The sequence below is a fragment of the Panthera onca genome, chromosome A3 (assembly GCF_046562875.1).
Source record: "Panthera onca isolate mPanOnc1 chromosome A3, mPanOnc1 haplotype 2, whole genome shotgun sequence".
NCBI lineage: Eukaryota > Metazoa > Chordata > Mammalia > Carnivora > Felidae > Panthera > Panthera onca.
In genome coordinates, this window is record NC_138341.1 from 52,322,288 (window position 1) to 52,337,839 (window position 15,552).

Genomic DNA, 15,552 nt, shown 5'->3' on the forward strand with positions numbered 1-15,552 from the left:
AAAAACTGAGAAACTTTCCCCTACAGTCAGGAACAAGACAAGGATGTCCATGCTCACCACTGCTATTTAACATAGTACTGGAAGTTTTAGCCTCAGCAATCAAGACAACCAAAAGAAATAAAAGGCATCCAAACCCACAAGGAAGAAGTCAAACTTTCACTATTTGCAGCTGACATGATACTCTAGAAAACCTGAAAGACTCCACCAAAAATTGCTAGAAATAATACATGAACTCAGCAAAGTTGCAAGATACAAAATCAATGTGCAGAAATCTGTTGTGTTTCTATACACCAATAACGAAGCAACAGGAAAGGAAATCAAGGAATCGACCCCATTTGCAACTGTACCAAAAATAGCAAGATACTTAGTAATAAACCTAACTAAAGAGGTAAAAGATCTATACTTTGAAAACTATAGAATACTTATGAGAGAAACTGAAGGGGACACAAAGAAATGGAAAAGCATTCCATGCATGCTCATGGACTGGAAGAACAAACATTGTTAAAATGTCTATACTACCCAAAGCAATCTACACATTTATTGCAATCCCTATACAATACCACCAGTATTTTTTGCAGAGCTAGAACAAACAATCCTAAAATTTGTATGGAACCACAAAAGACCCCAAATAGCCAAAGCAATTCTGCGAAAGAAAAACAAAACTGGAAGCATCACGATTCCAGATTTCAAGCTATATTATAAAGCTGTAATCATCAAGACAGTATCGTACTTGCACAAAAACAAACACAGATCAATGTAACAGAATAGAAAACCCAGAAATGGACCCACAACTATATGGTCAACTCATTTTTGACAAAGCCGGGAAGAATATCCAGTGGGAAAAAAAAGTCTCAGGGGCACCTGGGTGGCTCAGTCAGTTAAACGTCTGACTTAGGCTCAGCTCTTGATCTCACGGTTCTTGAGTTCAAGCCCCACATCAGGTTCTGTACTGACAGCTCAGAGCCTGGAGCCTGCTTCAGATTCTGTGTCTCCCTCTCTCCCTGCCCCTCCCCTGCTCACAGTCTGTCTCTCTTTCATCTCTCTCAAAAAAATAAACATTAAACAATTAAAAACAAAACAAAACAAAATCCAGTCTCTTCAACAAATGGTGTTGGAAAAAATGGACAGCAACATGCAGAGGAATGAAACTGGACCACTTTCTTATACCATACACAAAAATAAATTCAAAATGGATGAAAGACCTGTGAGACAGAGAACCATCAAAATCCTAGAGGAGAAAACAGGTAGCAACCTCTTTGAACTTGGCCAGAGCAAATTCTTACGTGTCATATTGCCGAAGGCAAGGGAAACAAAAGCAAACATGAACTACTGGGACTTCACCAAGATAAAAGGCTTCTGCACAGGGAAGGAAACAATCAAAACTAAAAGGCAGCCTACGGAATGGGAGAAGATATTTACAAATGACCTATCTGATAAAGGGTTAGTATCCAAAATCTATAAGGAACTTATAAACTCAACACTCAAAAAGCAATACACAGTTAAGAAATGGGCAGAAGACATTAGAATAAACACTTTCCCAGAGAAGACATCCAGATGGCTAATAGACACATGAAAAGATGCTCAACATCACTCATCACCAGGGAAAACACAAATCAAAACCTAACAGTGAGATACCACCTCACACCTGTCAGAATGGCTAAAAGTAACAACACAAGAAACAAATGTTTGCAAAGATGTGGAGAAAGGGGAACCCTTTTACACAGTTGGTGGGAATGCAAACTGGTGCAGCCACTCTGGAGAACAGTATGGAGGTTCCTCAAGAAACTAAAAATAGAACTACCCTATGACCCAGCAATTTTACTATTAGGTATTTACCCAAAGGATACAAAAATACAGATTCAAACAAAGGAGCACATGCACCCCAACATTTATAGCAGCATTATCAACAATACCCAAACTATGAAGCGAGCACAAATGTCCATCCACTGATGAAAAGATAAAGATGTGGCGTGTGTGTGTACACATATGTAGACACACACTGGAATAATACTCAGCCATCAAAAAGAATGAAATCTTGCCATTTGCAATGACATGGATGGAGCTAGAATCAGAGAAAGACAAATAACATATAATTTCATTCATATGTGGAATTTAAGAAACAAAACAGATGAACATATGGGAAGGGGGTCAAAAAGAGAAGAGAGGGAAACAAGACACAAGAGACTCTAAATGCTAGAGAGCAAATTAAGGGGTGATGGAGCATGGTGGGTAGATGGGCTAGAAGGGTGATGGATACTAAGGAGGGCACCTGTTGTGAGAAGTACTGGGTGTTGTATGGTAAGTGATAAATCACTGAATTCTACTCCTAAAACCAATATTGCACTGTATGTTAATTGAACGCAGTTTATGAGTTTCAGCCCCGCATCTGGCTCTGTGCTGACAGCTTGGAGCCTGGAGCCTACTTCGGATTCTGTCTCCCTCTCTTGTTGCCCCTCCCCTGCTCACACTCTCTCACTCTCTCTCAAAAATAAACATTAAAAAAAATTTTTTTTTAAAAGATGCTAAAAATATTCACGCACAGGGTTTTGTGTGAAGAGGTCTTTTGTAAATGTAATTCATCCATGTGGTATAAATGCCCAAAGAGCATAACCGCTGGGTGCTATCGTAAGCATATGCTTAGTTTTGTTAAGAACCTGCAATACTTGGGCACCTAACTGGTTCAGTCAGCAGGGAGTGCGGCTCTTGATCTTGGGGTCATGAGTACAATCCCCATGTTGAGTACAGAGATTACTTAAATTCATTAACTTAAAAAAAACTGCAATACTCTTTTCTGTACCATTTTAAATTCCCAATAGCAACTTACAAGTTTCTCTACATCCTTAATAGCATTTGGTGTTACGATTTTGTCTAACCCTTCTGATAGGCATATAGTGTCTCTGTCAGCACTGATGTCCATATTAGCCTGCTTTTTCTTGTTTCCCTTCTCTCCATCTCCAGTTTTAAAGATAGTTTTCCTTTCCTCTGAATGCCACAGGATAGCTGAAATCAAACTAGATTTACTACTTCCTTAAAGGTTTGATGGAACTCCGATGTGGGAACTATTTGAATCGAGTGCTTTTATTGGGGAAATAAAGGATTGAAAGTCACTTTTTTTTTTTTTCAATTTTAATTCCAGTGTAGTTAACATCAAGTGTTGTATTAGTTTCAGGAATACAATATAGAAGTTCCATATAATATTCACACCTGGGTGGCTCAGTTGGTTAGGCATCTGACTTCAGCTCAGATCATGATCTCATGATTCGTGGGTTCAAGCCCTGTGTAGGGCTGTATTCACAGCTCAGGGCCTGGAGCCTGCTTCGGATTCTGTGACCCTCTCTCTCTGCCCCTCCCCACTTGTGCTCTGTCTGTCTCTCTTTCTCTCAAAAATAAACATTAAAAAAGAAGAAAACAGGCTTAGGAAAAAAAAGGAGTTCCATATATTATTCACTGTTCACCAAGATAAGTATACTCTTCATCCTTTTCACCTATTTCACCCCTCCCCCCATACACCTCTCCTCTGGTAACCATCTGCTTATTCTCTATAGTTAAGAGTTTGTTTTTTGGTTTGCCTCTTTTTTTCATTTGTGCATCTGTTTTATTTCCTAAAAGAAAAGTCATTTTCATCTAGGAATTGAAAAGCATAAAGAATAAGATACATTTACTAAAAACAAACAAACAAACAACTAAACCAATAAAATCTTACACAAAAAACATCATTAAATCAAGGATGACAAACTAGAAAATTATGGCTACGTTTTCCCATGGGTTCAGCCGCAACAATATAAACTCAATTTCAGTGTCACTGTATTCTTCCTCCTACAAATATTCCCTTACTCAGCCAAGTAAAAGAGATAGACTTAACAAACTACTAATACCATGTCACTCAATGTATCCAGTATTACTAGAAGGGAATTGGGAGCTTCTAACTGCCTAGGTGAGTCAGAGAAGGTATCACAAAGAAGTTATATCTGAGATGGGCCTTAAAAAATAAATTAGAATTTCCCCCACCTCCACCCTAAAAAAGGAGTCGTAATTAACTTTCTATCTTTAGTACCTTGCACAAGGCCTGGCACCTACTTAAGCAGGTATATAACAAGTGCTTAGTAAGTAAAGTGGAATTCAGACAATTCCAAACAAATGGACAGCATACAGGTGACAAGACACTGAAAAAGTAATCTGGGACAAGCGTAAAGGGTCATTTATTCAACGCTGAAGAACTTGGGCTTTCCCCCGTGGGTCACTAGAAGTGGAATGATCAGATCTGTCTTCAAGAGACCTCTGGGCATCAGTGTGAATAATGAAGTAGAGAGTGGAATATAAATACCAGTCAGGAGGCTACCTTCAAAATTCAAATGTGAAGCAATTAAAACAGTTACAGGTGTGATGCAGCAAAAGTGAAAAGCATAGTTTGAGGTAGATTTGCGAGAGAACTAGTTTGAATCAGCCACGGATTGGATGAAAAGAGGAAGAATGGTATTTAAGTTTGAACAGGGTTGGGTAGAAGACAAGACAGGGATAGGATTACTAACAGTTTCCACACTGGAGGATTAGTGGTGACTGTTAGATGACACAAGAAAATGAGAGGAGTAAACTTAAGGGGATAGAGAGGTTTCTGTACATATGCAAAATGTCACTGGTCCTTAAACCTACATGAGAAGAAAAAAACCAGGAAGACAAGTATGACATAAGAGGAACAGACATTTAGGGAAACAATTAAGGGACGATAAAAGAGCAATCAAAGGAAATGAAAAACAAGTTTTTATTCTCAGAAAGGCAGTTTAATATAGGTGAGAAACTTTGAAATCATACAGTTTTAGATCTGAATCCTAACTCTTCCATGTAACCCTGAATAAGTCATTTAAACTTAAACTATTTACTCTCTTAATCTGTTTTCTCATGTATAAAATGAGAAGGGTGATTTGAAAGATTAAGTGAGATAACATAAATTGCCTGGTATTAATTATCATAACCAATGGTAAGTTTCTTTTTCTTGTTTTCTGTCTTCTGGCCCTTTCTGTTTTCTGTCTTCTATGCCCCTTGGAAGATTCTTCTAATTAACAAATAATTACCTAATTCTAAACAGTAAATTCTAACTCAAAATCAAACTAACCCTGGATCACCTATCACAGCTCTTCTCACTTTATAAAGCACGTTATTTAGTATTTATTATCTGTCACTTCAACTAATATGTAAGCTACTTGGAAATAGAGATCTTGCCTATTTGGTTCACTGACATATCCTAACACTTTAAAAAGTGCCTCCTATTATAAGCATATAGCAGGTGCTGGGTATTCTTCTTTTTAATTAGTGATGGGTAACAGTTCTGAAGTTTATCATTCTGATCAAATTACACTTTTGCTTCCTGACTTCTCTTCATCCTGATTTGTGCTTGTAATCAAAGTTCTCTTTAAAACTCCCATTATTAACTTGTCACTGTCCAATCTGACATTGCTGATCTCAAAAAAGGTACCATACACCCTCACCTTTCTCACCTGACATTTTCTCAGTCCTATTTACAGGATCCTGTCTTTCTATAGTTATATTAGAAGGGAGGAAATACTTGGTTTGAAGCACTTCTCCCTCTACTCATTGCTTTTATGTGTTAGGACCACTCCTAAAATTTAGACCTCAATCTTGACAAATAATTTCTCAGGTATCCCACTTTTAACACCATGTGACTGGCTGACCTAGTCTTTGACAGATGAAATTTATCAATGTTGAAATATGAGTTCATGGTTTTCCTCAAATTCAAAGAGACCACTGCATCTAAATTTTCCTATTATAATCAATATTGCCACATTCTTCTAGTAAAAACCACCTAGCCTAAAACCTTGAACATTTTAAATTATTTTAATTTTAAATTTTATCCACTAAAAAATTCTATATAATAAAAATTCAGATTTTACCACCCCACACCATTTTAATTAACATTATTACATCCAGTCCCTATTACCTTAAAGGGAATCCCAACTGTGTTTTCTCAACAGGATTTTTCAATCTTTCCACTTATCCAATCTATGTAACAATCTAGTGGTTTATTCTCTATGGCAATTTCCCAGAGTCTATACTAATTATTACTAGGTCTTACACAGAAAAAACGGGGAGTACCTTAGCCAAGCTTCATCAACAGTGGGTTAAACAAAGCTAAACAGGTTTCTTTCCTGCCCTGCAGGATTTAATAATGGGAACATAGTCTATGAAATTTTTTTAAAGGGGGGAAAAAAAAAGAAGAAGCTATAATACAAACTTGATCCAAAGTATCTTCCAGGAATTAGTCTCTAACACACCATATTCTGAGAAATGCTATTAACAGGGTCAAACTTAAAAACTTCCCAATATGACTTTTCAAGGCTTTCTATAACAAAGTGATTCCCCAATTGTTACTTTTGTTTTATCATCTCCCTAAATGAAGGAATCTTCTGCACCTCTCTATCCCTCCTTCCCCATACATATTACATATGAATTTCTGAATAGAAATCCAGAATACACTGTACACTGGCTTTTCTAAAAGATAACACACAAAAGAATTTAACTTTCTAAATATATTTTATGTCTCTTTATTTTAGTTTTTCTGTCTCACCCTTCACTATCAAGCTATCTATTCTTACTAAAGTCAAGAGTGTTTGTTTCGGCAATAACTTCTTTCCAAACCTAAACAGACTGAGAAAACGCAGTTTATTGAAACTGTATGCAAAATTCACTTAGCTAGATACATAATAAATATCTGCAATGTTTTCCTGAGTACAAAGAAACAACTTCAACACAGAAGTGTAGTGACATCAATTTGTTTGGTCTGTTTTGTTTACTTTTGCACTCTCAGCAAACTTTCAAAATCAAAGGAGACCAATCAAGCAATCTTAACGTATTTTTATGTTTTGTCTTATTGGTAGGAGATGGAAGGAGGTACTATGGTAGGTATTTTACATACACTACCTCACTGAATCTTTATGTACTAAATATTAACCACTAGCTTAATACAGGGACCAATATGGATCCCTTTCACTAAAGCACAATAAACAATGTTTTTCTACTATCATCTTGCAAGAAGTTTTTAGTAAACTGACAAAATATACTCATTTGGAGGAGTATTAAAAGTAACTTACCAGCAGCACCTGAAGTCACAGTATCAACAGCTTTGGAAGCATCTAGATCTTTTCTATTGAAAAGAAAAAAAATTAGGCAAAGATTGAAATTTTAAGTTCTAAAACTTTTAAAGATGCAAAACTTAGATCTAAAAAAGTTTAGGGATGCCTGGATGGCTCAGTAGGTAGAGCACGAGACTCCTAATCTCAGGGATGTGAGTTCAAGCCCCACACTGGTCACAGAACTTATTTACTTACATACCTATATACGTAAATATTTTAAAATTTAAAGTTTAATGTATTCATTTTGAACAATGTCCCATTTAAACTGGAGTCAGGGTAATAAAATATATTAAAAATGCAGTTGTATAAAAATTTAAAAATTTTAATTCATATGCCCATTCATTCTAGCATTATAAAGTCATGGAATTACTTACTTTAAAGTAGATGCAGCTGTTTTCTTTGAATCTGATGCTTTTTTCTTCACCTCTTTGTTCTATGAAAAAGATTTTGAAAAAGAAAAAATTAGTTTTTTCCCCCAAATACAAAAGGCAATTTAGAAAGTACACAAGAGTACAAGAAATTTAACAAAAAACATTATTATGAAATTCAGATCAATTTAGCATATATTTATTGAATTCTCACTAATTGCCAAGCACAATTTTAGGCACTGGAGAGTAGTGAATAAAACAAAGACCCTGCTCTCAAACGAGTTTAACTTCAAAGGGTAAGGAAAGAAAGACCATAAGGAAATTAAAAATATGTATATATCTGTTAACAACAAGTGCTATGGAGAAAAATAACAGAAGAGGGAAACAGAAGCTCTTGTTGAGGAATGAAAAGCTGTGCAACTTTCAATAAGTTATGCAAGTCGCACTGAAAAGGTGATATATGAGCAAACACCTAAAGGAGATAAGAGAGCAAGGGAATCCTTGTATTGAAAGCATTCCAGACAGAAGGAACAGCAACTGTAAAAGACTTTTGAGATCCATGCCTATTAGCTTAAGGAATATAAAGGATGCTTGGGGTTGGAAGTAGAGGATAATTTTAGTTATATGCAGGTTGGGTTTCCTGAATGTATCCACCATGTCTTTTGTCTTCACCATTTTAAAGTCTTTAATATTCACGAATAGACTTTAAGTTCCAAGAAGGGTGAAAGCACATCTCTCTTGGGGCGCCTGGGTGGCTCAGTCGGCTAAGCGCCTGACTCTTGATTTCGGCTTAGGCAATGATCTCACAGTTCCTGAGTTTGAACCCTGCATGGGGCTCCATGCTAACAACATGAAGGCTGCTTGGATTCTGTCTCTCCCTCTCTCTCTTTCCCTTCCCTGCTCATGCTCTCTCGTAAACATTTTTTTTTTTAAAAAAGAAAGCACCTCTGTCTTGTCACCACTATATCTTCTGCAGATACCACAATGCCTGACACATAACAGATTTTTAAGAAATAGTTTTTCAATTAAAATGAAATCAAATTCTCATCTGAATTCTGATTGTATCTTTGGTTTTGTCTCCTTGTTACTCATTAGAATTTTCTATAATGCTCAAACGACTGATCACTGTTTTCCAGCATTGCTTTTCATTTCCGTGCAATCTTCTTGGATCTTAGCTGACTGCTTGCTCTAGGTTTTAGAAGTCACGTCTCCATGAATTTTGCCAAAACATACTAAATTAAAAAAATTTTTTTTTTTTTTAATTTTTTTTTTCAACGTTTTTTATTTTTTATTTTTGGGACAGAGAGAGACAGAGCATGAACGGGGGAGGGGCAGAGAGAGAGGGAGACACAGAATCGGAAACAGGCTCCAGGCTCCGAGCCATCAGCCCAGAGCCTGACGCGGGGCTCGAACTCACGGACCGCGAGATCGTGACCTGGCTGAAGTCGGACGCTTAACCGACTGCGCCACCCAGGCGCCCCAAATTAAAAATTTTTAAGTCTTGTTGTTTTTGTTTTGTTTTTGCAGAGTTGAGCTGCAGCACTATTTCGTAGTTGCAATGGAAAATCTGATACTTTTTTCTAGATCAAGTGCTCCTGCTTCTTTAAAGAAAATTCTAGGAGTATGGACCACAATGGTCCATTTCTCTGGGGGAAAAAAACAATGCTTGCTTTCATCAGATTCTTGGTAGTGGCGGTGGGGAAAGTAGCTCAAAAATGTTTTAAGAATCGGTATTAAAGATTACACTGACTTATAACTAAAGGTAATTAAGTTTGTTAGAGTTGTGCAGACTCATTTTAATCCTTCAGGTTTAAATATAGGGATGTGGGAAATTTTCACCTTTCCTGTATCATTTATTGATTCAAAGTAGCAAAATGGAGAGAATATTCTTTGAATCACAGACAGAATCAAAGGCAGTCTTTAAATTTTTTTTTTCATGTTTATTTATTTCTGAGACAGAGAGAGACAGAGCATGAGAGTGGGAGGGGCAGAGAGAGAGGGAGCCCCAGAATCGGAAGCAGGCTCCAGGCTCCAAGCTGTCAGCACAGAGCCCAACGAGGGGCTCGAACTCACAAACCGTGAGATCATGACCTGAGCCGAAGTCGGTCACTCAACCGACTGAGCCACCCAGGCGGCCCAGAATCAAAGGCAGTCTTAACCTGAAACGTCAAATGTGGACAGAAAACTTGTCTTGGTTTGACTATTCACGCCAAAAGTAAGATCTGGACCAAGAAAGCAATAGCACTGCCCTTCTTTTTCCTAGTTTGGGCTCCCAGCCTGTTTTTGGCTTGCTCTGGCAAGAAAGTTTGATTCTCCCCCTGTGGTAAAAGGCCAAGAAGGTTATCTATACACTTCCAATCTGAAAAAGCCATAGCTGGAATCCTGCATGGGATTTTCCTCCAGTCAATCCCTAGGAATGATGCTAGATTAGGACAGAAGAGTCATGAGTTAGCTTTGTAAGGCTCCTTCAATTCAGCACCACCCAAACTATATTTAGTTGAAGAAAAACAGTATTTTTGACATGTATAGTGCATATTTTCTAGTTTCTAGTGCTGATAGTTTCCCCTATTCAGTAATTACTATGAAAATCAGAATGGTAAATATGGTTGGGCTTTTCTTGGACCTCTGTTGTTACCTTACCAAACTTATCAAAAAGCTATCCAAGAGAATTATTTTAATCTTACTGAAATATTCTAATAACCTAGATGTATCCTTATTCGCCCATTTCCCCAGGTTAAATTTTTCAGTATTAAATAAGACTGATCTCCCCAGTTTTCACAATTGAATGATCAGTCAGGTCTCGTTTGAGAGTAAGAGCCATTTCTCCTTCCTATTCTCAAGTTTGCATAAGTACCCAAAACCATTACTATTATTACAGTAGCCTGATTGACTAAATAAGTATTTTAAGTGGACCTCAGTGATTTTTTTCTCTTCTTCCCTTTAATCAATCTGCTAACCTTTCTTTCTTTCCCTTCTTCAGTCATTTGCTTAGTTCATTCTGCAGATCACTCCCAAATGAATCTAATCCATTTTGTGTCACAGCCCTGTTCAAAACCTGGAATAACATTTAACTGTCTTCAGGATAAAGTTTATGTTCTTAAATTATGCATGCAATTCTTGCTTCTCACTCCACCTCTGCAACTAGAGGAAGTTATATGTCACTGTTCTGGTAAATCAATTGTAGATAAAAGTTGCTCAGGAACTTATTCTTTCAAAAAAAAAAAATCAAAACCCATATTGCTTTGGATTTTTATCCCTCTCTTTCTGCTTGGAAGATAAAAATGGTGCCAGAAGGTATGGCAACTATCTTCATCAACGGAGGATGAAAAGTACATGCTAAAGGTGGTGGATCAGAAAAACAAAAAAGCTGGGTTCCTGATGACACGGAGCTCCTGTACCAACCGTGTACCACCTACCTTCAGACTTTCTGTTATGAGATAAATAAACCTCTCATTTATTTCATAAACTACTGGTGAGATTTTCTGTTAGCGGAAAATATAAGAAATTCTAATAAAATTGGTAATAATTAAGGTTATCATAAAATTCATTATTCAAGATAGGACAATGGAAATAAAGAGATGGCATGTCACAGATGTAAACCAGGATCATGGGTTACTTAGTAAGTAATCAGAAAACATAAAATTAAAAAATATAGATGCTTTATCAAAAAGCAATTTAAGTAATATTTATGATATATACAAATAAATGTAAGAAATAAACTTAACACCCCCTCCAAAATGTACATTATGGAAACTTTACAAAAGAACATTAGGAAAAGAAACTAAATGAGGTCTAAATAAACAGAGACAAGCCATCTTTCTAAACAGAAAGAGTTAGTATTATAAAAATTTCAATACACAATACAATATCAGTTAAACTCCCAAAAAGAGTTTTCAGAGAACTTAAACTGATTCTAAAACCAATACGCAGGAGTAAATGTTCAAGATTAACTAAATTTAAATAAGGAACAAAGAAAAAGGATTCTATCAGAAAGACAGGCAATTATATAAAATTATAATAACTGTAATAATAACTGAAATCATGTATTATTGGAACAGAAATAAACAGACTGAGCTAACAATAGTCTGAAACAGATCTATATATGCAGGGCAATTTATACACATAAAGAGAGCTTTTGAAATCAATGAAGAACCAATTAGGTACAAATGGTGTTCGGCTAATTGGCTCTCCATTTTGGAAATAATGTTGATCCCAATAACACATTATACCACAATTTATACATTAAAATAATAATGGAAGCATATCTTCTTGTCATTGGTATAGAGAAGGTCTTCTAAAACAAGAGGAAAGCAAAAAAGCAAAAGCCATTAAGAGAGAAAAAAAATCAACGTTGAGTACACTGAAACTAAAAACTTCATATATGGATATACATATAAACAACAAAGAGGAAGAAAATACATAGTACAAAATTAGTATCTAAAATCATTAACACCCCCAAATGAAATTTTTAAAGTTTATTTATTTTAAGAGCAGAGAAAAAGATGGCGTGCAAGAGGGAGGGGCAGAGAGAGAGGGAGAGAGAAAGGAACCTAAGAAGGTTCCTCGCTGTCAGTGCAGAGCCCAACACAGGGCTCGAACTCACAAAACTATGAGATCATAAACTGAGCCGAAATCAAGGCAGATACTTAACCAACTGAGCCACCAAGGCGCCCCCAAACAAAACTTTTTAATAGTTTTTTAAAAAGTCTTTTAAAAAATACAACCTAAAAGACAGATGGGAACAGATATTCATAGCTCATTAAAATAGTAATTAATAGCTAGTAATTATAATAGCTATAATTAATCTACATATACTAACATGGTTAGAGCTCCAAATCACTGACTGAAAAGTGCTACAAGGCCCCTATAAAGTAGGCATTCTTCAGCAAATATAATGATTACATGAAAAGAATACTTGTGAACAAAGCAAAGCTTACTGAATATTTCTAAGTACTTTCACAGACATTACCAATGGTTAAACTAAAGCATAAAAAATGTCCAAAAAGACTAAACTCATAAATATTAATACTTCTAAGGAAACACAAGTCCCAAAAGACTATATATACTCTATAATTCTGTTTATTTAAAGTTCAAAACAGGCAAAACTCAACTATAGTATTAGAAATCAAGTTAAGGATTACTTTTAGGCAGAAAGGACGGTGTAAGAATTCAGAAGATGTATGCAAGGGGCTTCCAGGATGTAGTCAATGTTAGTTTGTGACCTAGGTAGAGGTTTCACAGATGTTTGCTAACTTTGTTAAGTATTTTCTCCTGCTCTACTGCTTGCCATTTAATACTGTTTATAGTGCTATTTATATAAAGTTGTTAATTTCAATATATTTGAATCTATACACATACAATCTGCTGAGTGAACATTTATGTTTTATGCATTTTATGTATCATACTTTATTTTTACTGAGAGAGAGAGAGAGAGAGAGAGAGAGAGACACTCCACATACAAGCAGGGGAGGAAGAGGCAGAGAGAGACAGAGACAGAAAATCCCAAGCAGGGTCTAGGCTCAGTGCATAGCCCGATGCAGGGCTTGATCCCACAATCCGGGGGTTATGACCTGAGCCATGCTTAACCAACTGAGCCCACCCAGGCGCCCCTGTTCGTATCATCAAATTAATCAACAACAATGAAACATGTGTGATCTAAATCCAGTTTACCTGTGATTTTTTCTTTCCTGGAACACATATTTTCACATTTTTCCCTTTTATCAGAAGAGGTGTTGTTTCAATATACTTCATGACTGCTGTAACTGCCTCTTTAAATTCCATTTCCAAGTAAGCCTAAATAAAATGTATTATACTGTTAGTCAAAAATCTAACTTGTATGACTTGGTACTTTTTGTGGAACATAAAACTATGAAATTACCTCAACTCCTGGTTCCTTTTACCTCTTTTTGTTTTGCTCAAGTGTCATTTGATCTCTATGGTGTTTTCGCACATGAAATGGGACATTTAACCTTATAGAATTTCTACACTATTACCAAGAAAGGACGGGGAAAACAGGGGTCCGTGGCAGGCTTGTGGAACCATGAGACATAGGAGGCATGGCTGAGTAACCAGAGAAGGCAAGATCTGGTCTAGTGGCTTTAAGTCTGACATTTTTAAGTTTCTTGCAACAATGAACACTACCAACTATGTTCTCCTGTTTTGTCTCACAATTTTTTTTAATTTTTTTTGTAGTGTTTATTTATTTTTGAGAAAGAGAGATAAAGTGCAAGCAGGAGAGGGGCAGAGAGAGAGGGAGACACAGAATCTGAAGCAGGCTCCAGGCTCTGAGCTGTCAACAAAGAGCCCGATGCGGGGCTCAAACCCATAAACCCACAAACCCACAAACCCACAAACCCACAAACCGTGAGATCATAACCTGAGCCGAAGTCGGACGCCTATCCAACTGAGCCACCCAGGCGCCCCTTTTCTCACGATTTTATGCTCTACTTAGTCTGGGGTTGTTCATAATTTTAATGAACTTTACTGTGTGAGGCATAGGAATACACAAGTATGGTACACCAAAGTCATTTTTTGCTATAATCTTACCAGTGTGTAAAGCAATGGAAAGCGAACTATAACCCGTCACCTGTTTTCACAAGTAGTTTTTCTGAACAAACCCATGCCCATTCATTTGTATATTATTTATGGCTACTTTTGTATTACAATGGCAGTGTTGAGTATCTTCAATCTTACAGCAAAGCCTAAAATATTTACTATCAGGCCCTTTACAGAAAAAGTTAACCAATCCTTGTTCTAAAGGATATAAAACAGTATGCTGGGACCTTGTTCACTGCAATCTAATCATTTACATTAACTCTCAATTATTAATTATATATGTAGTAAAAGCTACTAAAAGATCCAACATCAGTCTTTATCAAGTAATAACTTTATATGCATTTTGAGAACAGAGACTCACTTCTTTTCTATAAGGAACAACGAGGACATCATTAACTTTTCCAAATGGTTGAAATATTTTCCTAATCTCTTCTTCAGTACAGCCATCCTCTGGTAATTCAGATATAAGAAGAACTGAACCATAATGCGAAGACTGGTCTTTCCGAAGCTATATTTGAATGAAAGAAAATTTTTAAAAAACTGAATTAAGCTGTGAAGTACAATAATAATTCCCAATATAATTTCTGCTACCATTAACCTTAGTCCTTTAAGCAGACTTTTCTAAATATTTTAGCACAATTAAAAAAAATTTTAAATGCTGAAGTAGTAAAAACTGTTTTATATTTTACCACTCAACCCTAACAGTGGTCAGAGTTTATACATACACAATCACAAATGCTCTTTTCTGTTTAGAAGCATTTTATAATAAGCAAGACCTATGGAATAATCTAAAACTACTGAAGAATAGTTTTCTATATGAATCTACAAGGCCTATCACTAATGAAGCTGAAATTACAGCTTTGTTCACTCTGTGTTTTAATAATTGAAATGATATCGGGGCGCCTGGGTAGCTCAGTCAGTTAAGCATTCAACTTCGGCTCACACCATGATCTCGTAGTTCATGAGTTCAAGCCCCACGTGGAGCTGTCTGCTGTTAGCACAGAGCCCACTTTGGATCCTCTGTCGTCCCCCCCCGCCCCCCACCTCGCACTCTATCTCTTAAAAAATAAACAAAAAAAACTAAGATTTCTAAAAAATAATAATAATAATAATTGAAATGATATGTAGGGGCACCTGGGTGGCTCAGTCAGTTAAGTATCCGACTTCAGCTCCGGTTATGATCTCACAGTTTGTGGGTTCAAGCCCTGTGTTGGGCTATATGCTGACAGGTCAGAGCCTGGAGCCTGCTTTGGATTCTGTGTCTCCCTCTCTCTCTGCCCCTCCCCAGCTCATGCTCTGTCTCTGTCTCTGTCTCTCAAAAATAAATTTTAAAACGTTAAAGAAATGATACCTAGGTAAGTATAACATTTAAAAAGATTCATATAAAATATGTATAAAATCTGAATACCCTGCAATATGAAATTTATCATCTATGTCAAAAACTGTCTCCCTCTCTCTCTCCCTCTCTCAAAAATAAACACTGA

The 15,552-nt window shown here is 36.4% G+C and overlaps 1 protein-coding gene across 10 annotated transcripts in view; it reads right to left on the minus strand.

Moving 5' to 3' along the window:
* The window catches only part of ZNF638 (zinc finger protein 638), a 138,269-nt gene that overhangs the window by 40,141 nt on the left and 82,576 nt on the right, over positions 1-15,552 (minus strand). For all 10 annotated transcript variants that reach the window (XR_013554681.2, XM_060658184.3, XM_060658198.3 and 7 more), the window contains 4 exons: positions 14,430-14,576; positions 13,184-13,306; positions 7,520-7,578; positions 7,104-7,156 (listed from right to left, as the gene is read on the minus strand). Coding sequence is in view for 9 of the 10 variants with exons in the window: in XM_060658184.3 (XP_060514167.1) it covers positions 7,104-7,156; positions 7,520-7,578; positions 13,184-13,306; positions 14,430-14,576 (382 nt within the window). In the remaining variant the exon portion in view is untranslated. The remainder of the gene's footprint in view (positions 1-7,103; positions 7,157-7,519; positions 7,579-13,183; positions 13,307-14,429; positions 14,577-15,552) is intronic.